We start from the raw sequence: 27245 nt of genomic DNA, 5'->3' as shown, positions 1-27245 counted from the left end.
GGGGAAGGTAGATCTTCAAGCAGATAATTGCAACACAGTAAGAAAAGAGGCTCCAGCCCTGGCCGGTTGGCTCAGCGGTAGAGCGTCGGCCTAGCGTGCGGAGGACCCGGGTTCGATTCCCGGCCAGGGCACATAGGAGAAGCGCCCATTTGCTTCTCCACCCCTCCGCCGCGCTTTCCTCTCTGTCTCTCTCTTCCCCTCCCGCAGCCAAGGCTCCATTGGAGCAAAGATGGCCCGGGCGCTGGGGATGGCTCCTTGGCCTCTGCCCCAGGCGCTAGAGTGGCTCTGGTCGCAATATGGCGACGCCCAGGATGGGCAGAGCATCGCCCCCTGGTGGGCAGAGCGTCGCCCCATGGTGGGCGTGCCGGGTGGATCCCGGTCGGGCGCATGCGGGAGTCTGTCTGACTGTCTCTCCCCGTTTCCAGCTTCAGAAAAATGAAAAAAAAATAAAATAAAATAAAAAAAAAAAAAAAAAAAAAGAAAAGAGGCTCCAGAGAAGATATGTATAGTAAGTCCTCACTTAGTGTCCTTGATAGGTTCTTGGAACTGCAGCAAAACAGCAAATAATGAGAACCGTTTTCCCACAGGCTAATTGATAGGAACCAGAGTTAAGTCCCTATGGCAGCTCATCAACATTATAAGGAAACGTATTGAGTATAACAACATTGGACATTGTTCTGGGGACCTGCTATACAGCATGTGATGGGGAGGGAGCCTTTGAGGAGGAAGGAGGAGCTGAGTGGGGGCTGAGTGGAGTTTGTCAGGAAAATGAGGAAGGAAGGAGACACATCTGTTAGATGGAAGAGCGGGGGGCCTTGGGCACAGCTGGGCGAAGCGGGGCTTCCTGTCCCTTCTGAGGGTTGCCTGGCCCACACCAGGTCACAGGGCAGGCTCCCCCTGCATGCAGCAGGCCCCGGGCCAGCAGCTGGCTCCCTGGGCTTTCTCATCCACCCCCTGTGTATTCGCACAGGGCCAGAGCTCTTGTTTTTAAGGAACATGGACTCAGCTGATCTGACCCCACTTGAAGTAGGTGTTATATGCCCATTTCTACAGAAAAATGGAAATTACACTCAGTGTAACAGCTGGCCTGATTCCTACCCAGTGGCAGAACTGGACTTGGAACCCAGGCTGTCTGACTCCTAGTTTTTTCCACACTTGCAGGCTGAACCTCTCTGCTCATCTTACCTTGGCATTCAAGGCCTTTTATTCTATACATTCTAACTTTCCTCCTAACCCCTCTCTCCTGCCTATGATTGAACCATCTTTTGTAAACACTGCAGTCTAACTGTCTTCCCAACCTTACTTTTTTGGCTTCAATTCTTTTTTTTTTTTTAAACAAGAGATTTCTTTATTTTTTTTTTTAAAGATTTTATTTATTCATTTTAGAGAGAAGAGAGAGAGAATGAGAGAGAGAGAGAGAGAGAGAGAGAGAGAGAGAGAAGGGGGGAGGAGCAGGAAGCAACAACTCCCATATGTGCCTTGACCAGGCAAGCCCAGGGTTTTGAACCGGTGACCTCAGCATTTCCAGGTCGACACTTTTTTATCCACTGCGCCACCGCAGGTCAGGCTTTGGCTTCAATTCTTTACTCCTATTGTGTGGTCCAGATTCTCACCATTCTACGTGGCTATTATTTTATGAGCGCTGACTGACTGTCCAGTGCCATTTACTCCACTCAGGTTCTTAACACAGAGACTTATCATCTTCACAGCATCCAGGCACCGTGAGTAGAGATTATTTACCTCAAGTCTCAGATGAGAAAACAGTCTCAGAGAAGTAATGTAACTTATCCAGGATCACCCAGCAAGTATTGGCTCAGAGGCACCCTCTTCTCAAGAGCCGACCATGGTGTCACTAACAGGAGTGATCACCCTGGCCCCCGAGGCCTAGAGCAGTCCTCTCCCCTTATTCATACTCAGTATTTGAGATCTTGGGTTATCTTCTTCATGGGTTTTTACCTGGTGTCCCCCAGCTGGGTGCTTATACCCTGTGTCCCAGGGACCAAGGTAGAGCCTGCAAGTGTAGAATCGCAGTGAAAGTTGAACTCTGGCCCAGGAGGTAAAGCTCTGGACCCTGGCTATACAGTCTCAGATCTCATACTGTTCAGGCGATGACATTAACGTTTGGGACCTTGCACAACTCTAAGCTCTTCGGAATAGGAACCTTGCCCGTCCTGCACCTCCTATGTCCCTGGGCCTGATTGTTGCATGGATGGACCCATGGGCCGCACCATTTGGTACTTCCATGTGCTCATCTGCATTATGAAAGGACCAAATGAGAGGATCTGAGAATCAGTCTCAGTTTAAATATGAGTTTGAGGAGTCTGGTGATTGCTTCTATCCGCATCATCATGATTCTGAGCTGCAGACTGTCTGCTCAGGGGCAGAGCACAGCTTGTCATTTCCAGTTTGGTGGCTGCATCTCAAAATTTGCCCTTGAACTTGTCAAACTGAAAACTAGCCCAGGAGCTTTGCCCCAACACATTCAGAAATGTTAACACCACCCTCTCATCTCTTCTTCTCTTCTCCCTCCCTCTCTGCCCCTCTCTCCCTCTGCTTCTCCCTCCCTCTCTGCCCTGCCCTCTCTGCTTCTCCCTCCCTCTCTGCCCCTCTCCCTCTGCTTCTCCCTCCCTCTCTGCCCCTCTCCCTCTGCTTCTCCCTCCCTCTCTGCCCCTCTCTCCCTCTGCTTCTCCCTCCCTCTCTGCCCCTCCCTCTCTGCCCCTCTCTCCCTCTGCTTCTCCCTCCCTCTCTGCCCCTCTCCCCCTCTGCTTCTCCCTCCCGCTCTGCCCCTCTCTCCCTCTGCTTCTCCCTCCCTCTCTGCCCCTCTCCCTCTGCTTCTCCCTCCCTCTCTGCCCCTCTCCCTCTGCTTCTCCCTCCCTCTCTGCCCCTCTCTCCCTCTGCTTCTCCCTCCCTCTCTGCCCCTCTCCCCCTCTGCTTCTCCCTCCCGCTCTGCCCCTCTCTCCCTCTGCTTCTCCCTCCCTCTCTGCCCCTCTCTCTCTGCTTCTCCCTCCCTCTCTGCCCCTCTCTCTCTGCTTCTCCCTCCCTCTCTGCCCCTCTCTCCCTCTGCTTCTCCCTCCCTCTCTGCCCCTCTCTCCCTCTGCTTCTCCCTCCCTCTCTGCCCCTCTCTCCCTCTGCTTCTCCCTCCCTCTTTGCCCCTCTCTCTCTGCTTCTCCCTCCCTCTCTGCCCCTCTCTCCCTCTGCTTCTCCCTCCCTCTCTGCCCCTCTCTCTCTGCTTCTCCCTCCCTCTCTGCCCCTCTCTCTCTGCTTCTCCCTCCCTCTCTGCCCCTCTCTCTCTGCTTCTCCCTCCCTCTCTGCCCCTCTCTCCCTCTGCTTCTCCCTCCCTCTCTGCCCCTCTCTCCCTCTGCTTCTCCCTCCCTCTCTGCCCCTCTCTCCCTCTGCTTCTCCCTCCCTCTCTGCCCCTCTCTCCCTCTGCTTCTCCCTCCCTCTCTGCCCCTCTCCCCTCTGCTTCTCCCTCCCTCTCTGCCCCTCTCTCCCTCTGCTTCTCCCTCCCTCTCTGCCCCTCTCTCTCTGCTTCTCCCTCCCTCTCTGCCCCTCTCTCTCTGCTTCTCCCTCCCTCTCTGCCCCTCTCTCTCTGCTTCTCCCTCCCTCTCTGCCCCTCTCTCTCTGCTTCTCCCTCCCTCTCTGCCCCTCTCTCCCTCTGCTTCTCCCTCCCTCTCTGCCCCTCTCTCCCTCCCTCCCTCCCTCTCTCCCTCCCTACTTCCCTCCCTCCCTACCTCTCTCCCTCTCTCCCTCCCTCTCTGCCCCTTCCTCCCTCTCTGCCCCTCCCTCCCTCCCTCTCTATTCCTTTCTCTCCCTGTGTTATTTTTCACATGTGAAAACACCTACCCATTCCATTTCAGGATAACTTCATTTGGAGCAGTGGTTTTCTTTTTACATTTTGGGACTGGCAAAAATAGGAGAATTATTTTGGGGACCGCCAAGGCAGAAATCACCCCAAGCATAAGCAAATTCGACTAAGATCACTGGGTCTGTAATCTTCATAATGTCATCAGGGTGGTTAACTCTTACGGACCAGCACAAAATTTCTGGCAGACTGGTCCTTGGACCAGCAGTTAAAAAACACTGAACTAGATTACTTTCTTTAGGTTTTCCTTCTTAGCAGCTTCTTGGCTTAGCAAGAGTTACAATGATTTATTGGAAGGAAAGACCACATCCCTAATGGGTTGTTCATGCCTAACCCATTGGCTATATTTTATGGACACAAAGAGAACAAGAACCGGCTTTGCTTGTGAAAACAACCTGCGCTCCCCTAGGTAGTGGGAAAGGCTGTTTTCATCTGTGATCAGGAGGAGGTGGCTAACAGACACCCCTCTCTTTTTCTTGGGAAGTTCCTGAACACACTATTCCTTTCTTAAGTCAGCCCTTTGTTTTTTTAACTGTGTCTTTATTCACCCTGTGCTTCAGGAAAGAAAACGGTTCCTAGCATGTTGATAACCAGTTTTCACATTCCCACTCACTGCGTGCCTACTGCGTACCAGGCGCTGTGCAGGGAGTTGTTGCTGTCGCCCACCCACACAGAGGAGAGCCCTGGGCTCAGCTAGACCACGGCCTTCCTCACCCTGTCACAGAGGAGCTGAAGCTCACACGGGAGCCCCTCTCACACTGGAGTCCCACCTCTGACCAACGAGGCTTCCAGTCCTCAGACCATTCGGGAAGATTTGGCATTTGATCCGCCTGGAATGGTTAGGAGCTTATAAGCTTTCTTCTCGGCTTTCTTAACATGTTGTGAGGAGCGCAGCCTGGCCTGGGGGAAGTGTAGGAGTGTTTAGCACAATCACATATGCGTGCACACACACTCATACTCACACATCAAGACCCTCAGAGACTGGATTTAACCAGCCACCTCACCATGTGCCGCCCCCCCACCCCAGCATTGGGCAACATGCTAGAAACCACATTTCGGACACAGTAGTGGGAACCTGTGAGGAGTAGAAGAAACAGCCATTCCCACAGTCTCAGGGGAATCTCAGTGAACAGGTCCCAGTGTTTCCACCACCAGGGCCCAGTCCCAGAGCATATTCAAGTTTCTACCTCGGGAGCTCTCCTGTTGGACCTTTTACTTCTGATATCCACTGTGAAGACAGGTTTGGGAAACACAGATTGAAATCGGGACAGGAAAAAAAATTCTCTTAGATCATCTGAAGTTCACACGAGAAAGTGGGGCAGAAAAGTGCCTCCTGGAGTTGGGCGGCCCTTCACAGTCTGTACACACTGAGCGCGTGTTGCTACGGCACACAGGTGCAGGGCGCGCCGCCCGCGGCCCGTCCCACCCCGGCTCCCACAGCCCCTCCGTCCTCTGGGTTTGAGTTCCCCCATCTGTCAAGGGAGAGAGTTGGGCCAGTTGGTCGCTGGGGCCCCTCCAGCTCTGTCCTTCTGTGATCGGATACCAGCCAAAGGGCTGTAAATGTTACCTGTTACTCTTTCCTTGTCATACCTCCACCTGTCCCGTCTGGGAGGCCCCTGTCCTTCCAGCTCAGTCTTGACCTCCATAACTGCTGTCATCCCTTTGCTGCCTGTTGGTGCCTGAGCCGGCAGAAAACCACCAGCTTTTTCGGGGCAGTCACTGGCTTAGCAAGATCTCGGTTGTGGAGGGATTCATGTGCTAGTTAAGTTTAGACCAGATAGCAATCTCAGGGCCATTCCACCTTCTAGATTCTGGAATTCCATAAAAGGCCGCCCTTTCACCAGGACTGGGAGCAACCCCTGTGCAAATTTGCTGCACACCATGTCAGCGCTTCAGCAGAGACCCTGAGACCGGAGCCGACGGGCCCCGCTGCGTCCAGGGTCTCTGCATGCAGGAGGGGACAGCCCTCAGGGGTGTCTGCATTTTTTCTAGTTTGTTTTTTTTTTTAACTGGTCTGGCCTCCATCATTCTCTAGCTTTTAAGGATATGGGCATTTGTTTTAGCATTTTGACTCATAATGAACCTTGTTCTCTTGCCGTGCATTTTAGAAGACAAATCTGACCTTGAAAACAGTGTGATGCAGAAGAAAATAAAAATCCCCAAACTTTCCCTCAATCACACAGAAGAAGATGGGGAGGCTAAAGACTATGGGGAAGAAGATTTACAGCTTAGACACATCAAGGTAACAAATCTTTCCTGGTATTTCTGGTATTTTGGGGTGGGGGGTGGGGAGGGGAATATGTGAGAGCATTTTCAGATTTTTGATGGTTAAAGAATTCTAGCCTGGTTTCCTGTCACCATGTAGCACCATATCGATGTCCCCTGGTGCCACAGGTTAGGAGAGGGTTGAAATAGCTGAAGTGCTTGTTGGCCACCTTCCAAGCACCCTGACTCATGCTCTGCCACCGAGCACGGTCGGTTTGCACAGGCCACGTGGTGTCATCACCGCGGAGCGTGCAGAACGGCACCTTTCTCTCCAGCCCACAACTCTGGAGAGGTCTCTGCTCAGCTCCAGGAACATGAGCAAGCTGTTCTTGGGCAGCAGTTCTGAGCCAGTCACTATCCAGTTGTCCCAAACAGCTAAGGAAGGACTCCCTGAAAACAGGACGAGCCAGGTGCACAGAGGAGGTTGATGGGTTGAAAGAGAACTTTGGCATGAGGTTGCATTTCTTTGGTGTGCACCCCAGTTGGTCTCCTCCAGCCTTTATTTGTAAACATGCTGAAAATCTCTTTCAACGAGCCAGGAACTTGTTCTGTGCCCTGGGTACCACAGAGGAAGGGAGGAGAAAGGATGCCTTCTGCACTGACCATAGTCTGACTTTGGACACAGGGTCAAGGGCATTCCCAAGGTATAATCCAAAAGGTGGAGTTGAGTTTCATTCAGCTCATTGTCCCCTTGCTATGACCCTGGCCCTGTGCCCGTCCCAGGGGTCATGGAGATTAGCCAGATGTGGTAACTGCCTTTGATGGTCTCACAGTGTCATGATGCAGACAGATATCTGAAGTGATCATTGCAATTTTAGCTGATAAATTTATCTAGACTAGTAGCACCTTACCCCAATGAATGAAATGACCGGGTAGGATTTTGTCAGGAAACTCAATCTCAGGCAATTTTTTTTTCCTTTATATTTATAGAAACTTAGAAATTAAGATAGGCTTGAACTGACACAGTTAAGCTGTCTGGAATCTTGTGTCCTTAGATGTCCATGCGTCCCAAAAGTACCCCTGATCAGGAGCACTCCTAGCCCTCCTGCCCGGGTGAAGAATCCCATTGGTCCTGTCTCTCCCACTGCCCCTCATGGACGCTTTGTCCACTTGAGCTGGGAATATCCCCCAGCAGCTGAAACCCCAGGGTAGTCCTGGACTCAGTGAACTGACCGGTCTGTAGCCACTGTCCTGCCGAACTTCAGGTCGGCCATTGTCCATGGAGAGCCTGGCAGACACGGGGGACAGAACCTAGGTCCGAAAGTTGGGCTCCAGGTTCTGGCTCTGGCTCTTATAGCTCACCACGTGACCCTGAGTGTAGTCCTTCCCCTCCCTGAGCCTCAGTTTTACTACCTGTAAAATGAGGGAGTTAAACTAAAGAACTTTTCAGCACTGGCATTCTGGAACTTTTCAGTCAAGTTAATATTTATGAAGCCCCTGCCAAGTTCCAGTCTGGGTGGGAGTGGAGGACCAGAGAGTGAGACCCGGTCCTGCCCTAGGTGAGAGGAGGCGAACATTCTCACCTCCTTCCCAGCTGCAGCATTTCTGAGGAACAGGTTGCTGGATAGAAGGCCCTTTTTTTCTCTGTTATGTTCTTTTCTTTTGAAGAGATCTGAGTGGTGATTCCTCTGGGACAACTTGGCTTGCCCTGATTTCTCTTGGTTTCTCCACAAATACATGCTCAGCTCCCCCTCCGCCCCCATGAGCAAGTCACTGCCTAGGCCCAGTGGGTGGGGTGGGGCTGGGGAGTTGGGAAGGTGGTCATGGGCTAGTACGCATCCAAGAGGCAGAGTGCTGGCCTAGGAAACCAGATTCCTGGTTCTGCCACTACCTGACCGTGGGACTTTGGGCAAGCCCCTTCCCTACTCTGTGCCTCTGTTTCCCTGTTTGTAGAATGAAGGGCTTTGACTAAGTGTTTGCACAGGTTTCTCCAAGCACTGATGTTCTGTGGTTCTGTGATTCTAGGCTTGTCTGGGGAAATGTTGAGCTGCAGTCCAAGAACAGTCCCAGCTGCCCTTGCCTGAACTGACTCTCGTTGTCCTACACAGAGACCCGAGGGGCGGAAGCCGAGCGACGTGGCGCACAAGAGCATCGAGGCCGTGGTGGCCCGGCTGGAGAAGCAGAACGGCCTGAGCCTGGGCCACAGCACGTGTCCGGAGGAGGTCTTCGTGGAGGCCTCGCCAGGCACGGAGGACATGGACGGTCTGGAGGACGGTGCCGTGCCCCGGGCTCTGTACGAGGAGCTGCTGCGCAACTACCAGCAGCAGCAGGAGGAGATGCGCCACCTCCAGCAGGAGCTGGAGCGGACGCGCAGGCAGCTGGTGCAGCAGGCCAAGAAGCTGAAGGAGTGCGGGGCGCTCGTGTCCGAGATGAAGGAGCTCCGCGACCTCAACCGCAGGCTCCAGGACGTGCTGCTCCTCAGGCTGGGCAGTGGTGAGTGCCCCGCTGGCCGCTCGCCCCCGCTCACGCGTGGGAGGCTGTGTGCGGCTCCTCCTCCAGGGGGCGCAGGGCAGAGGCGGGCCAAGTGGAAGGCCAGGGAAGGGCAGAGAGGGGTCAGCAGTCACCGAGGAAGAGCCGCTTCCCTCCCCCTCCCGCAGTGAGCTGGGAACACTGCAGCCTGAGCAGTCCGAGCACAGCGGGGGCGAGGAGAAGCGGGGCTCAGGGCTCAGAGCTCAGAGAGCAAAGCGGACGGGGTTTGCCCCACTCCCTGTGCATTCACGCGGCAGGAGGCAGCCCCGGGGCTGGGAGGACACCTCTCTAAGGAGGTTTGAGGATGGTAAAAAGAACTAGATGGGCCCCTAAAAAAGTCATTTCTTAAGTCAGAAAGTGATAAATGCCAGGGGGTGATATAGAAAACGTGATAGGAGAGCTCAGAGGATGGCAGGGGCTGTCTGTAGCTGAGGGAGCCTGAGGGAAGGAGGTGGGCCTTGAACTGGGCCCTGAGGGCTGGGGACGTTTCTAGGCAGTGGTTTTCAACCTCCGGTCTGCAAAAGAGTTAACCACCCTAATGTTGAATGAAGTGTTTAGAATCTAAAATCATTGCGTCTATAATCCTCATACAACAGCAGGGTGGTTAACTCTGTCGCGGACTGGGACGAAATTTCTGGCAGACCGGCAGTTGGAAGACACTGTTAAGGCACAAGGGAGGCTGGGGTGGCGGTCCGAGTGTGGGCGTTGCTGGAGGGCACTGAGGAGGCACCTGCAGACGGGGTCCGAGGGCACGTAGGGAAGGCTCTGGAAACAGCACCAGCTGGGGTGTCTGGACAAAAGCTTTTGAGCAGAGAGGCACATGACCTTGGGAAGGTTAATACAAAGATGTATAAAACTCCTTTGGTTGCTTATAGAAGAACAAACCAAAGTCTTTGGTTTTCTCATCTCACAGGCTTTAGAAGCTGTAATAAGGGGAATTCTGAAAGGCATCAGGCTTGACAGCCGGGAGAAGGGACTGTATACTGTAAAGGAAAGACAGAGACACTTTCAGGACATAGGAACCCAGAATTATAGAAGAGAGAGGCCAGTCAGTCTTGAGGAAGTCAGTGTAATGCCAGTTCATAGCCTCCATCGCCCTGAAGGCTGTCAGGAGCAACCCCGTGTCAGGGCTCCTGGCTTCAGAAAGGGAGTCATCTAGTGTAGAAACACAAGTTCTATTGCCCAGGTTTAAATCAAATACAACCTTGTATTCAAGAAGGAAGGTTTCCATTATCTGGATCACAGATCTATATAGAAAGCCTCATTCCTCTTTGAAGTTTAGATAAATGTGCTCTTACCATACCTTATTTATATTTATAGGTACTCTTGACTTCTTAAACTGTGTCCCCAAGGCCGTAGAATCTCAGTAGATTGGGAATCAGCCGAGAGGTTTTCTCACGTCCTTGTCACAGGGTAGGAACCTGAGGTCCTTACCAGTGGCTGGCTCTTCCCAGATCAGTCCCTGTTGCCATCACAGGGGAGCAGACTTACCAGAGTCACTTCGGCAGAAGCCAGGCTGAGCTCCTCTCAGACCTAGTCCCCTGATTCCTACACTGGTCATTTTCTCACTCCTCGACTCTGCCATGGCCTTAGCCGTTCTCCCAAGCCATAGCCTTTAGAGGTGGAGAGTGACACTTAAGGTCACAGGTGGCATGCAACTTCAAAGGTTATTAAAATTCTTTATCAAAATAAAATCGCAAAGAGAAACCATAACTCGAAAGAAATGAAAGCTGTGTTGGTCTTGGACTAGAGGTGAGAGGGATGCGGACGTAACTGGAATTTTCAGAGAAAAAGTGTGGCCTAGTTCTCAGACGAGTAACTTATTTTCATCTCACCCTGTATCCTGTGCCTTCTGCGCACTGCTTGGGGGGACACGCAGTAACACAAACTCTCCTCAATGCTTTTCCGACTCCCAGGGAAACTGCCTCTTTTGCATGGCCGTGAACGGAGCTTAAACCCCAGAAACGGCTCCTAAACCTCCGGGGCATTGAGATATTCTGCATTTTATACCATCAGTCTGTGCCTCTTCTGTCTTAAAACACTTAGACAAACTTGACCTCAGACATAGTTTTGTGTCTTGACCGTGCCAGGCTCTCCCATCTCACAGGCCTTGAACGCTACCCTGAGCCAGTGGTGGCTCTCCCCAGATCAGTTACTGTTGCCATCACAGCGGAGCAGACTGAACAGAGAGAGGGGACCACAGGTATGCACGGAGCACTCCCCCTCTTGCAGGATCCATGCTGTGAGCTCTACGGGAACCCCAGAAAATCACCCCCACTCCCCTGACCTGTGAAAAAGCCTACAGTCCATTGATGAGCACTTGGTCATCAGAGATTGACACTGTGCCAGGTTCTAAGACAAATCCAACAAGAATACCATCAAGGGTCTCTACCCTCGGGAAGGCTGTTGTTTTCATGGACCTGGTCTGACCTCTGGAACCAGGCTTGGTTCATAGCCCAGCATCCTCACTTCTCAGTTCTGAGGCTTTGGGAACCTTCTTCTTCTTTCTTCTTCCCTTACTTCTTTGCTTCCTTCCCTGCTTTTATCTTTTCTTCCACAAATATTGACTGGTCTCCTGCTGGGTGCCAGGCTTTTTGCTCAGTGTTAGAATTTTGATTTATTTAAGATACAGCCCTTGCCCTCTGCCCTGGAGGAACTCAGAGTGTCGCTGACTCAGCCAGCGGCAGCACAGCGCATACACGCCACCACAGGGCCAGGCCCCTGCAGGACTGCGGGACAGCAGAGGAAGGCACCCACTGAATCTGGGGGGTCAGGGAAGAAAGGCTTCTGGAAGGATAATGTTATCCAGGCAGGAATGAGTGGGTGGGAAGAGAGGAGAATCCAGGCAGGGGGCACCTCTCTGAACCTTGATGTTGTCACCTAACATGGAGATAATTACCCTCTCACAGGACACTGCATAGTGCCTGGCATCGTGTCGATGCTCAGTTACGGTTAGCTCCTTTTCCACACCATCTAGTGGGGGGTGGGGCCGAGACGGAGTTTAGTTTGGTTTTCTAACCCTGGCTTCCCCAACCAGTGACTGCCTGTGTGCCCTTGGACAGCTTAACTAACTCCTCTGCCTCTCAGAGTCTTCTACTGCAGAAGACAAAAGGGGTCGCGTATACGTATGCTCATTGGTTCATTCAGTCGCTCAGCTCATTCCGTCTGCGCCTAGGAACTTGGGGGTATAAAACGAAGACAGAGACATTGGAAGTTGGGTAGAGGGTAGTGATAAAGGATATAATTAAAATTCTAGGGAAGGGGCTAGCATTGAAAGTAGGTGTATCTTTTGGTGAGTCTGAGAAGAAACGCCCCTGTTGTAATAGCTTCTGATCCATACATTAAAACAAGCCCAAAATAATGCAGAGAACAGCCAAGACCCTCTCTGATTCTGGGCCTGATATGTCCTACAAGGAGCACATCCTGGCCTGGGCTTGGCATGTGGCCTGGGCTATATATACCACACTCTGTCCCCTCGGCCGGCCTTGAACATTGTTCTTGAAGGCCTGTTCTTGTGTATTTATGTATGTCCATTTCATCCGTGGACCCAGCTCAAGGCCCTCTGTCCACTCCACCTTGGCAACTGGGTCATTCAGACCGTAACAGGCAAATGCAGAAACCAGGAAGGCCAGCAGGTCAGGAGGTGCTCAGTTTAAAAGGAAGTCTCCCCACTGGAAAGAATCATTGCTGACTCTTCTAGGAATTGGGGCCCTTCTGGAGGTGGGAGGGGGCAGAGAGCAGGAGCCTGGCCTCTTGAGCCTAATGAGGACTTCGGAGTGGCAAGCAGGTCCCCTCGCAACCAAGAGTACCTGGCCGGTATGCCTGTAATGCTGTACCTAGTAGAGTTTGGGGTCAGAAGGGTGGAGACAGCAGCAAAATGGTATAAGATGTTTTAGAGGTGTCGCTGGATGGCTCAGCTCTTCATGTGTGCATTTATTCATTCTTCGATTCATTCCACAAATGAGCACAAGGCGGACCTAACAGGAAATGGTTCTCTAGAACGTGACGTCACAGGGTTGTGGAGGGACTGGGAGAGAAGGCAGTCTGCTGCCCTGGGTTGCTGGTGTAGAAGGAAGCCCAGAAAGTGTCCTTGGCCTGTTTCCAGGGGCCTCCTGACATCTGATCTCGTGTCCTCTTTCTCTGGGCCCTTGTCCCACATAGCCTTCTTTCATTCTTGGGATGTCATTGTCATTGACATGGAAGTGACCCCTCTGCACTCTCCCCCCTCCCCAAAGGACATCTGTATGTAAGATAGAGCTTTCCTTTCCTCTGACCATAGCATGGCTCACAGCCCTCTCTGCTGGGGAGGAGCCTCATCTCCTGCCTTCTCTCAGGACTGCCATGACGGTATCAGAATTAAATGAGGAAGCATGGATAAAGAACACCACAGTCTCCCCTTTGAGTCACGGTTTCGCTTTTTCGATTTCAGTTACTGAGTTTCAATTTCAATGGTCCACTGAGGTCCAGAAATCTTAAATTAAAAAATCCAGAAATAAGCAATTCATACCTTTAAATTGCATTCCATTCTGAGTAGCATGATGAAATCTCTCCCATCCTACCTCGTCCCACCCGACACGAATCACCCCTTTGTCTAGAGTAGCACGCTGTGTGCACTCCCCACTGGCTGTTACCCAGCAGCCACCTCAGATCCGGTGGGCTGCTGCCCTACGGCAGTGCTGAATTAGTGACCTGTGTTAGTAACCCTTTACTCTACTTGATACTGGCCCCAAAGTGCAGGATTGAGCGATGCTGGCAATTCGGATATGCCACAGAGGACCCATAAAGTGCTTCCTTCAAGAGAAAAGACATGTATGCATAGGAAAAAACATAGTATCCGTAGGGTTTGGTACTCTCCGTAGCTTCAGGCATCCACTGGAGGTCTTGGAACACGTGCCTGTGGATACGTGCGTAAGGGGAGATGACTGTATAGCCAGCTCTGTGACCAGCACATTGTAAGTGTCTGCTAAGTGTCAGACCCTTTTATTTCCCTTTCCTTTTCTGCTCACTCTCTCCCAAAGAGGTAAACGCTGGGGGTGCAAAAAGCATGAAGAGACTCTGCTTTATAGAGTCCAGCTTTATTTGCATATATCAATATATCTATTATATATATATATATTTTTTTCATTCATTCAACAAACATTTATTGGGGGTATACTAATGGCAGGACTGTTAGGTGCAGGAATATTGTCCTTTTTAAAACATTCCCCACCTGGGGGTTAAGGGTAGTGTTTATGAACCTGGGACTTGGCACACTACCCAGAATTCTGAGGGAATGAAGGGACATGGAATAGCGGAGAGCCTGTCACAAGGGTGAGCTCTGGTGTGTGCAAAGGGGTCACAGCTCCTGGGCCTCCCTCGGGTTCTTCTCAGCTAGAGTCCTTCTTCTTAGAAGTCAGAAACAAGCCTTCAATATCCTTCTCCGCTTTTAGTCCTGACAGTACCTCTTAGGTAGTTAAGTTCGTTTTTATGTAATACAGTTAACATTAGTTCAACTAAGGCTCGAAAGGCTGTGTGAGGAGGACAAGGAGAAGGACACAGAAGCCCTGCCTGCAAGATGCACTCACAGTCCGGCGGGGGGGCACAGATGTGTGCACAGCAGGACCCCGGCAGAACAGAACACGTGTAACTAGGGAGGGGGCGCATGGTGGGTTTAGATTTTGTGTGTGCTTTGCCAGGGAATGCAGGTGGGAGTGGTGAATTCTGACCAGCAGAGACATAGAGAATGAGAAGAATAACAGTAATTCACATGCACAGAGCACTTCACAGGTTTCAAAACACCTTGACATTTTTATCTCATAGGACTCTTCCGATAACCTTATTGTGAGGCCAGGTATAAAGTATTATCTCCATTTGAGAGAGCAGGATGCCAAAAGAAGAGATAACATCCCTGTTGGCCAGATCACAAGCTGGTGGAAATTTTTGAAGAAGGAGAAAGCCATTGTAGCCTGCAAATCTGTCTTGGCTCTTTAGAGCTGGGTTTCTGTCACCTCTGTTCCCCTCTGGGCTCACGCCTTGTGTTCTTCCCAAGGTTCGTGAAAATACCAGCTTTGATCTTTAAAATCCTTTGCGGTCTAAGCTGGATTCTTGAAGCACAGGTCTCTGATGGTGTCTTTGAAAAGGCAGCTAATATCAGCCAGATGCCTCCTGCTGGCTTTCCCTGTCCTGGAGACAGTCGGGGCTTTGGCAACAGATATTACTGGGGTTGGAATCTCTGCTCTTGAATTCATTACCTATGCAACTTCAAGCAAATCGTTTCCCTCTTCTGAGCCTCCACTTTCTCCTCCACACGATGGGTACCTTCACGCCTACCCGGTGCAGACAGGAGAGCCAGCTCAGTGAGCCTGTTTGGATCCTGAGGTCAGAATTACTGGGGATTTGAACCTGGCTTTTCCATAAACTAATCTGGTTACTTTGGGGAAAGTTCTTGAACTTTCTGAGCCTCAGTTTCCTTACCCATAAAGCAGCGTGCGTTATTGTACCAACTGTTAGGATTCTTAAGAGGATTAAATGAGCAAATGCATGTGAAGACCTCTGCCTAGGGGCTGGCACATAGTAAGTGCTCAGGGGGTCCACATGAACGATGTAAGATCACCTGAGGATACACACGAGATAACGTGTGGACAGTGCTTGATGCACCAGAAGCACTCATTGACCTGCAGAAGAGCACAGATGTGGTTGTCTGGCTTATCCTAATCTTTGGTCAAACCCTGTGTCTCCTGAAGATTACTACTTTCCCTTGTAAGTCCTCAGAAATCATTTTTAGTTTTTAAACAAGTGAGAGGCAGGGAGATGGAGAGACAGACTCCTGCCTACACCCCGACCAGGATCCACCCGGCAACCCCCGTCTGGGGCTGATGTTCTGCCCATCTGAGGCTGCTACTCTCTTGCTTGGCAACAGAGCTATTTTAGCGCCTGAGACAAGGCCATGGAACCTTCCTCAGCACCCAGGGCCAACTTGCTCATTTGAGCCATAGCTGCAGGAGGGGAAGAGAAAGAGAGAGAGAGAGACAGAGAGACAGAGAAACAGAGAGAGAAGGGAGGAAGGGAGGAAGGGAGGGAGGGAGAGGAAGGAGATGGTTGCTTCTCCTGTGTGCCCTGACCAGGAATTGAACCTGGAATTTCCACACGCTGGGCCAGCACTCTACCACTGAGCCAACCAGCCAGGGCAGAAATCGTATTTGAATAGTCCATTTTACAGCTATGCCTGGACTTGATTTCAAGCTCTCTGGTCTGTAGTTTATAGATTTCTCCTCACCCACATTTCCTGGGCAGAATTCCATCTTCCTGGCTCAAGTCCTGGACCACTCCTTCAGAGCCCCGGATCTTCAGACATCACTAATCGTGGCTCAGTTTCCTCTTTGCCAGGACTGTGCGCCCGGGGCCTCTCAGATCTCCTTCCCATCTCCTCCAGTTCATTCTCACCAATAAGCAGGAGCAAGTGCTCACAAAAGTTGAGCTTTGAAAGAAGCTGAAAGGGATGGGTGAGACAGCCCCATTACTGAGTGCAGGCCCGGAGGCCCACAGCCTGCCAGCGGCCTCAGTTGGTGGTGGAGCAGGGCCAGAAACTACGGTGCCTGGCACCTCCTAACCTGGATCCAAGTCAGGGAAAGATCTAGCAGGGAGAACTGCAATCGTTTCTCTTAAACATATGGTGCCTCTTCCACTTTGAAGGACTTACTGCCCTATCAACAGAACCAGAATTAGCCACAGTTCACCCTAGGTGATTTTACGAGCTGGTTTCAGCATGCAGGATGGTATAGGGGACCCTCCTTCCTCTTCCCCCTGGTTCATTTTTCTGGGACCATGGGGCCGAGGGACAGCCCTGGACTGCCCTTTGCTACCTGCTCCAGCAGCTGGATTGGAGCATGCAGGAATTGCCGGGCCCTTCTCCATTGCCCTAATGGGAGCGGCCTGCTGCTCTCGGCCTCAGCATGGAGTGTGACAGGCACGTTTGCTGCTGGGTTTGCCAGGCAGAGGAACGGGAAAGGTGGATGAGCATTCCTTACAAGCGAAGGCTGGCTTCTTTGAACACCTGCTTTGGGCCTGAGGGTAGGTGCTTTTCATACAAAAAATAACCTTTCTGTAGATAGGATCAGCAGATAAAGGTCACAGATTATCTTGCCCGAGGCTACACAACCAGGAAACGAAACAACAGAGTCAGGTTTCAGACCAAGGCTTGTCTTACGTTTCCAGGCGGCCAGGCCAGCTGGTCACAGTGCTCTCAGCCCCGCGCTTCCGCAGCAGCCCTGTCTCCCGCCGCCGCGTGGTTAGACCGCCTTTATATTCGGTGGTAGGTTCCCGGACTGCTGGACTCCTGAACTACTGGGTGGGCGGATGTAGGAGCCCACCATTTCTTCATAGTTTTAACCTTGCCAATTTATACCACCTCAAGATGACAACCAGAAAAAACAAACAAACAAACAAAAAACAGATGACAACCAGAGAATTTCCAGAGTTTTTTTATGGAAAGTATCTCTTTATAGAGAACCTTATCCCATCTCTCCTCCCCATCTATAAGATGGGGAAACTGAGAGTGAGAGAGGAAATAGGACATGCCTGTGCCTTGTGGATTCTGAACAAATCAATCATCATGAAGCAGTGAGGTTTAATGTTCAGCCAAGATGGATGGATGGAATCAGTCCAGCCACCTGCTGTTTCAGGTGGCTCTCTGAGTTTGGTTGGAGGTAAATCTTGGAGTCTCAGCACGTTAGTCCTGTAAGGAGTCCCAGAGTCCACATAGCCCAGCCTCCTATACAGGGCAGGAATCCTTCTTAGCCTCCTGCCAAGTGATAGCACAGCCTCCATAACATTCCCCTGGAGACGGGAAGCTCACTTCCAGTCTTCCAGGGCTGCCCATTCTATTACTGATGCCACTGACTTGTACAGGAACACTTACTGGACTTTCCAATGTTCCAGGCCCTGTGCTGGGCACAGGGAAATCAAAATGCTAAGACCCGGTCCCTGCCTTGGAGAGGTCGCAGTCCGTTAGCAGACAGTGGGGATGTATGTGAGCCATGTGCTCCTGGGCTCTCAGGATGGGGGGGGGGTGTCTAGAGGAAGGTTCCTCACGTGACTGAGGCAGGGGTGTGAAGGTGGCTGGAGAAGGCTCCCAGATAGGAACTAGTTAGATTTATTCAAACGAAGAGCAGAGAATGCTCTCTCAGACCATAGGAGAATGCGAGCGGAGATTTGGAATTGTGAGAGGGGCTGGTTTACTCAGGAACTGCAGGTGTTTCTGGCTGGGCTGCACCAGGAAGAGGTAGGGAGGAGGGCGAGACGAGGCCGTAGAGGTCAGCGAGAGCAGCGAAACTGGACCAGCCCCTCCTGCAGGTGGTGCATGAGGCTCCTCCCCACTGGGGTGACCTGGTGGAGGGTCTCTCTGAGTGAGCATTGCCTCTGAACCAGGCAAATCAATCAACAGCGAAGATGAATCCCAGACGGTCCCCACTTTGGACCGGTTCATGGCCTGAAGGGTACATTAAGCAAGGCCAAGATCACGGATTGATTTGGTCGGAAGCCATCAGCCAAGTGACAGAACTCGGCCTCTCCACTACCCCGGCCCTCAGGTGTGCTGTGCTCACAGCAGCCCCTCAGAAATCCTTCTCATTCCCACTTATTCCCACTGCAACCCCTCAGCCATCCGACCCCCCAATTCTGGTCCAGGACCAGAGGCCCATTTCCCATGTGCTCAGTACAGGTACAGGGCCTTCGGGCTTCTTGGCGGGGCAGACTCATGCTGTTCTGCACACCCCTGCTGTTTAGAAGCTGCCTGGGCCCACGTCAGTTGGTGGGGAGTGAGGTAGAAGAACCACAGTTGAAAAACCAGCTCAGTTTTCTGTGGCCAAGCGCTGGCAAAGGACAGGCGCAGAGCTCCTAGAAGTGAGATGGAACCCTCTCCTCACTGCCCACCTGCACGAGTATAGAGTTCTTCGCGGACCCCCCGGAAAGGTCAGGGAAGATCAGAGATGAACTTAGGGTCCCACAGATTGGGCATTCTGTGAGAATCTTGCAAGATTTGAAAACTTGTCTTTGGAATGGAATCTATAATCCTCAATTTGAGCACTCACCACCTGTACGACTTGAGACAAATTACTTTACCTCTCTGGGCCTCTATGGAGATAATAATATCTGTTTCGCAGGACAGCCATGAGGATTAACTTCTTTGATTCAACTCATATTTAATGAGTGTTGATGTGTGCCAGGGACATTGTGCTGGGTGCTGGGGATAGAGCCGCGAGCAAGGCCATGGCTGTCCTTGGAGTTTCAAGTCTAGTCGGGATATTAGACAAATAATCCCTGGATAGTGAGGTGAAAAGTCCTACAAAGATAAAAGATACTTTGATGTAAAGTACCAAAGAAGACGTTCAGTAAGTGTCAGTTCCTGTCCTTCTTGAGGAAAAGCTATATGTCATTTGAAATGGACATGTATAATTCTTCAAAGTGGGGGAAATACCTTGACCCCCATGACTGGGGACCAGGGTCTGCTCTGTCACCCCTTTCTGCTGCTCTGTGGTCCTGACTCCCTGAGGGTCTGGCCCCACTGTGGGGGCATCCACACGAGCTGCAGAGATCCCCCAAGCCCAGGACCTCGGGCTAGGACTTCTTCTCCTGCCTCTGCCCAGCAAAGCCTTCTCTAGCCCTCCCTCACAGAAGGCACTCAGAAAATGGAGAGGGAACAGGGATGGGCCTGAAGAATCACCGCTAACTATGACCCCACCCCCTGCCTGACCACCCCTTCACCTCCCTGAGACCACACTCACCCATCAAAGCCCCAACGGGAGCTCACCTCTTTGCTGATGCCTCCCAGGATCACTGATCCAGTGGCGCTCTCTCCCTCCCCAAGTCTATGCGTCTCATCATGCTGCTCGCATCCTGGTCAGTCCCTGAGCCTCGACTGTGCCACTTGCTTTAACCATATGGAGATATCTATGCCACCCTGACCCTTCACACCCAACGAGCTCCTGCTACCCATCCTCCAGGCCCCAGTGTACAAGTCTGTGGCCATCCTTCTGACGACTTCCTTGTCTCCTCCTTTGCTTCTGTTTCCAAGCCTGTACCCTCATCTTAGCAACGCGGCGTGGTGATGACGCTGCCTGTCTCCGCTGCTGGACTGTGAGCCCAGGCCTAGCCGAGGACTGGCACTTAGTAGATTCTCACTGAGAGGAGACCAGACTTGCCCCCACCCGCACTGGAAGCATAATAGGACTAAGAAGCAGATATGTAGCTACAGCAGCAGCTACGAGTGGCTGATACCTTTTGAGAAGGGATGGTGGCTTCCACAGAGGGGGGTCTGGGCCAGCTCCCCTGCCTCTTTTCAAGCCCCGTGTGTGTTACACCGCCTCCACTGTGACACTGCTGCTCCCACACTCGGGTCCTCCTCGGCGAAGTGGGGTCCTCTCGTGCCTACCACACCCGCCGTGCCTCTGCTGCGCATTAGGGGTTCTGTCTGCGCGTAATAGTTTTGACTTGACTCACTCTGTGTTTATGGAGAAACTAGAATTACACTGACAGTAGGGGAACGTCCTGTTCACTTCCAGAAGTAAATGGCAGGATTTAGTACTTCAGAAAATTCTAGTATTATTGGCTTTTCTATTTCAGCATAAATCAGAAGTAGTATTCAGTGTCCAAATATATATATTCTGAAGATACAGGTGATTTCTGGACCTCTTGGAAGTAACACAAGCATTAGTTTTTAAGAAAGGTTTTCAGAAAGAATAGCATTAGTCTGATTTACAATAAACAAGAACCAAGAAAGGTATAACTTCATTTATCTGGCAGGCCAAGAAGCACTTAACCAAGCTCCTTACTCTGGGCCATAATTCCCATTTTATGGAAAAAGCCATAAAAAGGTGAAGTAAGTAACCGTGTTTTCTAAGCGCTTGTCCACCAAACCCCAGCTACCTCTATGCGACGGGATAGTGTTTCATATGTGAGAGTCTCATCTCCTGCAGGACAGGGCCTTGTCTGTCTGGTTCCCGGGGCCTCTTACAGGGCCTAACCCTGGGTGGACAGTGAGGGGCTGCATGATCACTGGGCTCAGGAATGACTGAATGAAAAGACAAGTACTACCTTTTCTACTTTTTAAAAAGCTTCCTTCACCCAGCTGAGAGGTTTCTTTCCATGGAAGCTGTATTTCCCCCAAAATAAACCTGAAGCAGATCAAAAGACTGTTTTTTTTTTAATTCCTACTCTTCCCACCAGTGTAAAAAGTTCCTTTGTTACTGAAAATATCTGCGCCAGAGTGTACAATGCCATGTCTTCGCGCAAGTGCTTATTATTGTGGCTAATTTGGTCACATGTGTTTGAAGGAGAACAATGCCTCAGAAATTTTTTAAAGCAAAACAGCAATCTGCGGCGTTTGTTGTAATGAGATGTAAATTGCCAACATCGGGAGGAGAGACGACTAAAATTTGCAATGAAGTGTCCCCCCTTTAAATGAAAAGCACTAGAGGCCCGCCCTCCTCGCCCCAGAGAAACTGCGTGCTTTTCTTCTTCCTTCTCTCTGATTCTGTAACACTGAACACGCGGCCGTCCTGCCCAATTCCTTCCTTATCTGCCATTGTTGAGCCTCTGCCTGCGCCCCCGTTCCGTGCCTGCCTCAGTGCGAGGTTCTTCCCCGGGCATGGCCAGCCCCCGTGGTGGCTATTGGTGATCCCCATTTCACAGGTAGGAAAGCTGAGGCCCAGAGAGGCGAGGTGACTTGTCTAAGGTCATGCAGCTGGGATTCACACCCACGCCTCCGGAAAGACCCTTTCTGGGATGCGCCTGAGGCTGGTCTGTGCCTCGCTGGGCTGGGGCACTGGGTCCCTTATGTGTACAGTTCCGCAGAAGGAGGCAGCTGCCCAGAGCGGCGCTAACACCTGGCAGCCCCTGGGAATTAAACCGTGCCGACCTAGAGGAGTAGGAGATAGCCTCCCATGAGAGCCAGAGAGCCCAGTGCAATGGCTTCACCATTGGGCAGAGCGCCGTCAGCCCCCTGGGAGGCCAGCGTGAGCGCAGGGGAGCTGGGTGTGCTGAGGAGTGCAGGGCACGGAGGTGGGGGGGGCAGAGGGACACCAGCAGGGCCCCTGGCTCGTGGGAGCCACGGGTTAGGACTGGACTCGCTTGGGCCCGCAAGTATAACGCGTGTGTGTGGTAGGGGTGGGGGGGCACTTTTTACTGCGCAGCCTCTCTGTGCCCGACTCTGGACTAATCGTTTCATATTTTTGTTTAACTCATTTACTCTTCAGTCTTGCCAAGTTGCCGTTGTCATGCCTCCTTTGAGGTGCGGCAGCAGGGTCAGAGAGGTTACGTCGTTACCGATGCGTGAACTACCTGTGAGGGTAGAGTCTGATCCAGGCGCAGTGCCGAGCCCTGGACTCTGACGTAAAACGACGCAGAGCCTGCCTCCCAGTGCAGGGAGTGCCTCTGACATTAGAGAAAGGGCGGGGCTTAGCTGCCCAAGGATGCGTAAGGCCCACCTGAACAGCCAGAACAGTCCCTGGCAAATCCAGACTTTAAACTCCAGTCTCTCTGACTCCAAATTCCAAGCCAAGGAGCGAAGAGATTTATTTACCTCTATTTGAAGCGATGGGTCAGCTTCATGGAGGAGGTGGCATTTGTGTCAGGCTTTGAATTCCTGATGGAGTTTGGAGAGGTGAGCATCATTGGGGTAGAGTGATCCAGGCAGAGGGAAAGGTACGGGGAGAGATGAGGAAGCAAGAAAGGTGTGTGTGTGTGCGTGTGTGTGCACGTGCGTGTGCGTGTGTGTGTGTGTGTGTGTGTGTGTGTGTGTGTGTGGAGAAGGCTGGGCAGGCCACGGGGAATGGAGCCCGGCTCCACGGAGGGGCCAGCAGGGGTAGAACCCAGCTCCTTCTGATGGCCCCTAGGTGTCCCTGCATAGCCACCTGAATTGGCCGTTCTGACTAGATGTATCCAACTTCCGTTTAACAACCCAAATTTTAACTTCATGGGCTGCAGACAAGGATACAGGCATTGGAAAACAGCCTCCCCCCCAGCCCTCCCTCCACCCCCAAGTCCCGCACCTCAACAGCAGGCTTTATTTCGGAACCTTTGCCGCAGCCGTGGAAGTCCCGTCCTCCCCCACAACGCTCTCCCTTCTCTCTCGTGTTGTGGAAAGTGTACTGAGAGCCTGCGACGTGCTGGACATTGTCCTCGGTGCCAAATTTGCAAAGAGACACCTTGGCCCTTGAAGAGCGTCACAGTCTGATGTGGACAATGGGTGGGCAGGTGACCGCAGACAGTTTGCTGGAAGTCTTTATCTCGGAGAGAGAGACCTCCTACCTGGTAATGATAGGAGCAAGGCCACACCGTGGAGACACCTAAGCTTCACTCTGGAGTGTAAGCAGGGGCTTGGCGGGCAGATGAGGGCGTTCAAGGCCGAGACAGCAGTACACCCAAAGGTGCAGGGGCCTGGGACAGCACAGCATGCGAGGGGCCGGAGCAGAAGTGTACGGAAAATAAGAAGTGAGCCCGGAGGTAGAGAGGAGGTGGTTGTTCTGGACTGTAAGGAGGGTGTGGTGTGCGACTTCATGCCCAGGGTGATGGGGAACCGAAGAAGGAAGGACTGGGTCGTGCGGAGATCTCTTTGGCAGCCATTGCAGAGATGGATGGGAAGGAACCAGACCGAAGTCAGAACTGAACTGGATTCATTCTCTTGTCCCACATCTTCCTCTCTTAGAAGGAAAGGGGATTCGAGAAAGGACACAATCTTGCCAAAGAGGACTGGGAGCTCCTGGCTGCATGGACCTCCCCCTTTCAGCCCAGGTCATCTTCCTGTCACTCAAAGTCAAAGCAGGAAGAGACGGCAGGTGCCAACTCAGCCGTGCCAGTTAGGAGAAGCGGAAGTAATTATTCTTCCCTGCTCTGAGAAAAGATCAGACACTCCACTTGAGTGTGTTTGTATCTCAGAAATTCAACCTAGAGATTTTACACAGAGAGAGGAAGAACTTTGGCATCTGCTTCGGAGACTTTGGAATTATTTGTTCGTTGTTGTCATTCTTGTAATCATTTAGCAAACATTCAGAGAGCACCCACTTAATGCCAAGTGCTGGGACAATGGAAAAATACGACATAGGCCCAGCCCTTGACCAGGTAACGCACTCTTGGGAGATGCTTTCAGAACAGTGAGGTTGCTGTCAGCCCCTCACTCCGCACACTCTGCATCTACAATTCACTCACTGGGGATGCACAGTGAAGACAGAGCAGAGCCAGGAATGGGATCTAAACCCCCTACCAAGGCGAGCCATGTTTTTCTGTTCCCCAACCATCTTGCATTCAGCTTTGTGCATGGCTGGTGCCTAAATCATGGGGATTACAGAGATTCTGTCTTGCAAATGGCAGCTGCCTGCAGGCAGGAATGATGTTCTTGTTGTGGGAAGCCCTGTCATGAGGAATTTCAACATAAAATTACCAATACCTTCCCTACCGCCAGCCAAGTCTAGGATGCGGCACCTGAACATAGAATCACTACCAGATTGTTGATCAGATCTTTAGAATATAAAGAGCACTGAACCAAGTTGTCCATATGGTTAAGGTAAGAGAAGGTTGGACTGTGAAATTCATCTGTCACTTAAGTTTTATGCCACAGCCATGGGGACCTGCTATGGCAGTAGCTAAAACCTCTGATCCTAGTCAACTCCTGACAGGTGCAGGGGTCCCCAAACTTTTTACACAGGGGCCCAGTTCACTATCCCTGAGACCATTGGAGGGCCACCACATACAGTGCTCCTCTCACTGACCACCAATGAAAGAGGTGCCCCTTCCGGAAGTGCGGCGGGGCCGGATAAATGGCCTCAAGGGGCCGCATGCTGCCCACGGGCTGTAGTTTGGGGACGCCTGGTCTAGGGTGAATTTATAAGATGCTAAACTCTCCATTGGCCTTTGGAGTTGCTCTCCTGCAAAAGTTAATCAAATCATTCAGCCTTATTTACTCATTTTCATCCTGTTTCTCTGCCCTTTGGTAATCAAGACATGATGGGTGATTTTAAAAATTGTCCATCATTTTTACAGGCTAATGAAGAAAAAAAATATCCCCCATAGAAACCACCATCATTTATCTAGCCTTTTTTCATTGTTTAATCTGCACGTAATTTGTGTTGATTGCATTAAAATAAAAATCAGGGTAGCTGCTGGATCAGGCAATCAGGGGCCTAATCTGTATTGTGTTTTAATTTCTTGGTTGAAATGCTCCTGTCTAGATACTGGGTCTTGAGGAGGGGGAGGCCTTTGCACTTCTGCTTTTTACTTACCTCTGTTCCTCTGCTGGGGCCTGTTCCACTCCAGGCTGAAGAGATGGGGTCTGGGCAAACATACAATTTGCATATTGTAGTAATTGCACCATTTCTCCACCCGGTCTTAGCAGGGCCTCTTTCCTGTGCAAGAAGTCCAATCCTCTGCATTTCCATTCAGACAGCGGCACCCTAGAAGACTGTTTCTCATTTGTGCTTAGAGTCTAGTCCATTCTTGTCTTTCCATTTTCCAACTTTCTGCTTGTGACATTCATACCTCATATGATTTTTCAAGCCTGGGTTTAAGTGTAGTCCAACGGACAAAAATAAGCTAGTGTATAGATACACATATATATATATATATATTTTGTGCCACTGTGTACTGATAGATGCATAGTAAAAATATTTGCATTTTATTTTCCTTGGAGTTCTAGACAGATCTCTTTTCTTAACTGCCTAGGTCCCGCCATTGACTTGGAAAAAGTAAAGTCAGAATGTCTCGAGCCCGAGCCGGAGTTACGGAGCACTTTCAGTGAGGAAGCAAATACGTCGTCCTATTACCCCGCTCCTGCACCGGTCATGGACAAGTATATCCTAGACAATGGCAAGGTAGTGTTTCAAGCTCAATCTCGATTCCCTGCAAGTGTCTGTTAGTCAGAGCGAAGTGGAGAGCACGTGGGGCTTCCTGAGACCCAGCCCGACCGGTCAGCCTCCGGGCCCAGCCCTAAGTGACAGTGTCTGGAGGTCACGTGGTATAAGCTAGTGGACCTTCACTGGGACTTTTTCTCTTCATTTCTTTTTAAACTTTGGGCCAACAACCACTAAAACTAAACTGACATTGGAATATAGCTCATTAGTGAGAAAGATTGGAAAATTGATAGTTTGGTGAAAACTGTCCTACCCTTCTATGAAAACCAGATGCATAAAATTTCTAAAGTGAACAAAAAATGAACTGGTTCACAGATAACAAGTTGACATATATCCATTCACCATTTATGAAGAATCCATGTGTCCCAAGCCTGTGCTAGATACCAGGGGGACAGAGGTGAATGAGACTTTCTCCTTGTCCCTAAGCCCCTTGTGAGCTGACTGCTTGGCAGTCTTAGCCCGCTGTGCTAGGACCGCCTGTACCTGTCCCGCTTTTCTCTTAGACCCTTGGGGAAAAGCCACCATGAAAGAAAACCTAAACACGATGAGTAGTAATTCAAAGCAATGGCATAGCCTTTGGCAGTCTTAGAGTCACAGGATGCTGTAGCAGCAGGGCAGGAAGAAAACTGTTCTGACATCCTTCTAACATTCAGATGCATTTGTCATGGAAGAAGTCTGTTGGAGCCGTTCATCCAGGCACCGGTCAAATTCAGTTTAGAGCTATGTTCTCTGCCACCGCAGGTGTGTTACAGACCTCACCTCTCGCTCTCCCCAGAGGATCGTCTGCGCAGGTGCAGTTCTCTTGCCTTATGCTCCAGAAGGTCTCTGTGCTTCCACATTTGGTCCCCAGTGGGTGGATGGGAAAGACGAGCTTGTTGAATTTGGGTTGTCCAGAGATATCTCTGCAACTGACCAGACTGGGCCAAAGCAAAGGTTGTCAAGCTGAGGAAGCGAAACCCGTTGGTCTTCAGGGCTCTCTGGATACGCTGCTTTCCCTCATCTCCTACTTCCTCCCCTGCAGAGGCAGGATTGATGGGCCAGGCTGTAGGCCCATTCAGCATCGCCTTGTTTCAGTCAACAGGCTGTAAAAATCTGCTCTGCAGGGGAGACGGGGCCTGGCAGATAGAGCGGGAAGCCCAGAGCCTGACTTCTAAGCATAGCTCCCTCCCTAGCCTACCCCATATGACCTCAGGCAGGTCCTTGCCTTCCTGAGGCCCCAGCTTCCCTAACTGTGCAGGTGGGTGTGGTCAGTGCTCCCACAGGACTTTGGTGACTCAACCAGTATATCTAAGTTTGGTGAATGCTCCCCAATTTTTTCTTCCTTGATTTTTTTTTTTTTTTTAGTCATGATCACATTGTGGAATGACTAGAGACTTTTCTGTAAGTAGCTTCTAACAGAACTCTATTTGTGTCTTGCTTCGAAAACCGGTGGGCAGTTTCTGAAAACCACAGGGGCTCCTCTTGCAAAGGTATCGCTTTTCCTTCACAAAAAGATGGGTCTTTTAAATCTCATTTCAGTTTTTCACGTGTGGCTTGCACAACAAATCTTGAAAATGCCAATTTTAGTTTTTCTTTGGTTGTTGCCAGTGTGTTACTAACCTGGCTTTTGTTTGCAACTAATTTGTAGTCAGGCAGAAAAATAACACGAAGGGAGAGGAAAGGGAGCAGGCACCCTGGAAATGGACGGCACTTCCAGAGCAGCCTCCCCGCGTCCCAGAAGTAGCCCTCATTGCTCTCGCCTCTGCTTCATCTCTGACCCTCCCTCCTCTCGC

General features: G+C 51.1%; 2 protein-coding genes across 3 annotated transcripts in view; both read left to right on the top strand.

Annotated features, from left to right (window-relative positions):
* The window catches only part of AGBL4 (AGBL carboxypeptidase 4), a 1215313-nt gene that overhangs the window by 978549 nt on the left and 209519 nt on the right, over positions 1-27245 (top strand). The gene's annotated exons all lie outside the window — the stretch shown is intronic.
* The window catches only part of BEND5 (BEN domain containing 5), a 52393-nt gene that overhangs the window by 11590 nt on the left and 13558 nt on the right, over positions 1-27245 (top strand). For both annotated transcript variants that reach the window (XM_066376226.1, XM_066376225.1), the window contains 3 exons: positions 5971-6104; positions 8176-8560; positions 25286-25434. In XM_066376226.1, the coding sequence (XP_066232323.1) occupies positions 5971-6104; positions 8176-8560; positions 25286-25434 (668 nt within the window). The remainder of the gene's footprint in view (positions 1-5970; positions 6105-8175; positions 8561-25285; positions 25435-27245) is intronic.

This window comes from Saccopteryx leptura, chromosome 3 (genome assembly GCF_036850995.1).
Source record: "Saccopteryx leptura isolate mSacLep1 chromosome 3, mSacLep1_pri_phased_curated, whole genome shotgun sequence".
NCBI lineage: Eukaryota > Metazoa > Chordata > Mammalia > Chiroptera > Emballonuridae > Saccopteryx > Saccopteryx leptura.
This window is presented reverse-complemented; position numbering and strand designations above follow the sequence as displayed.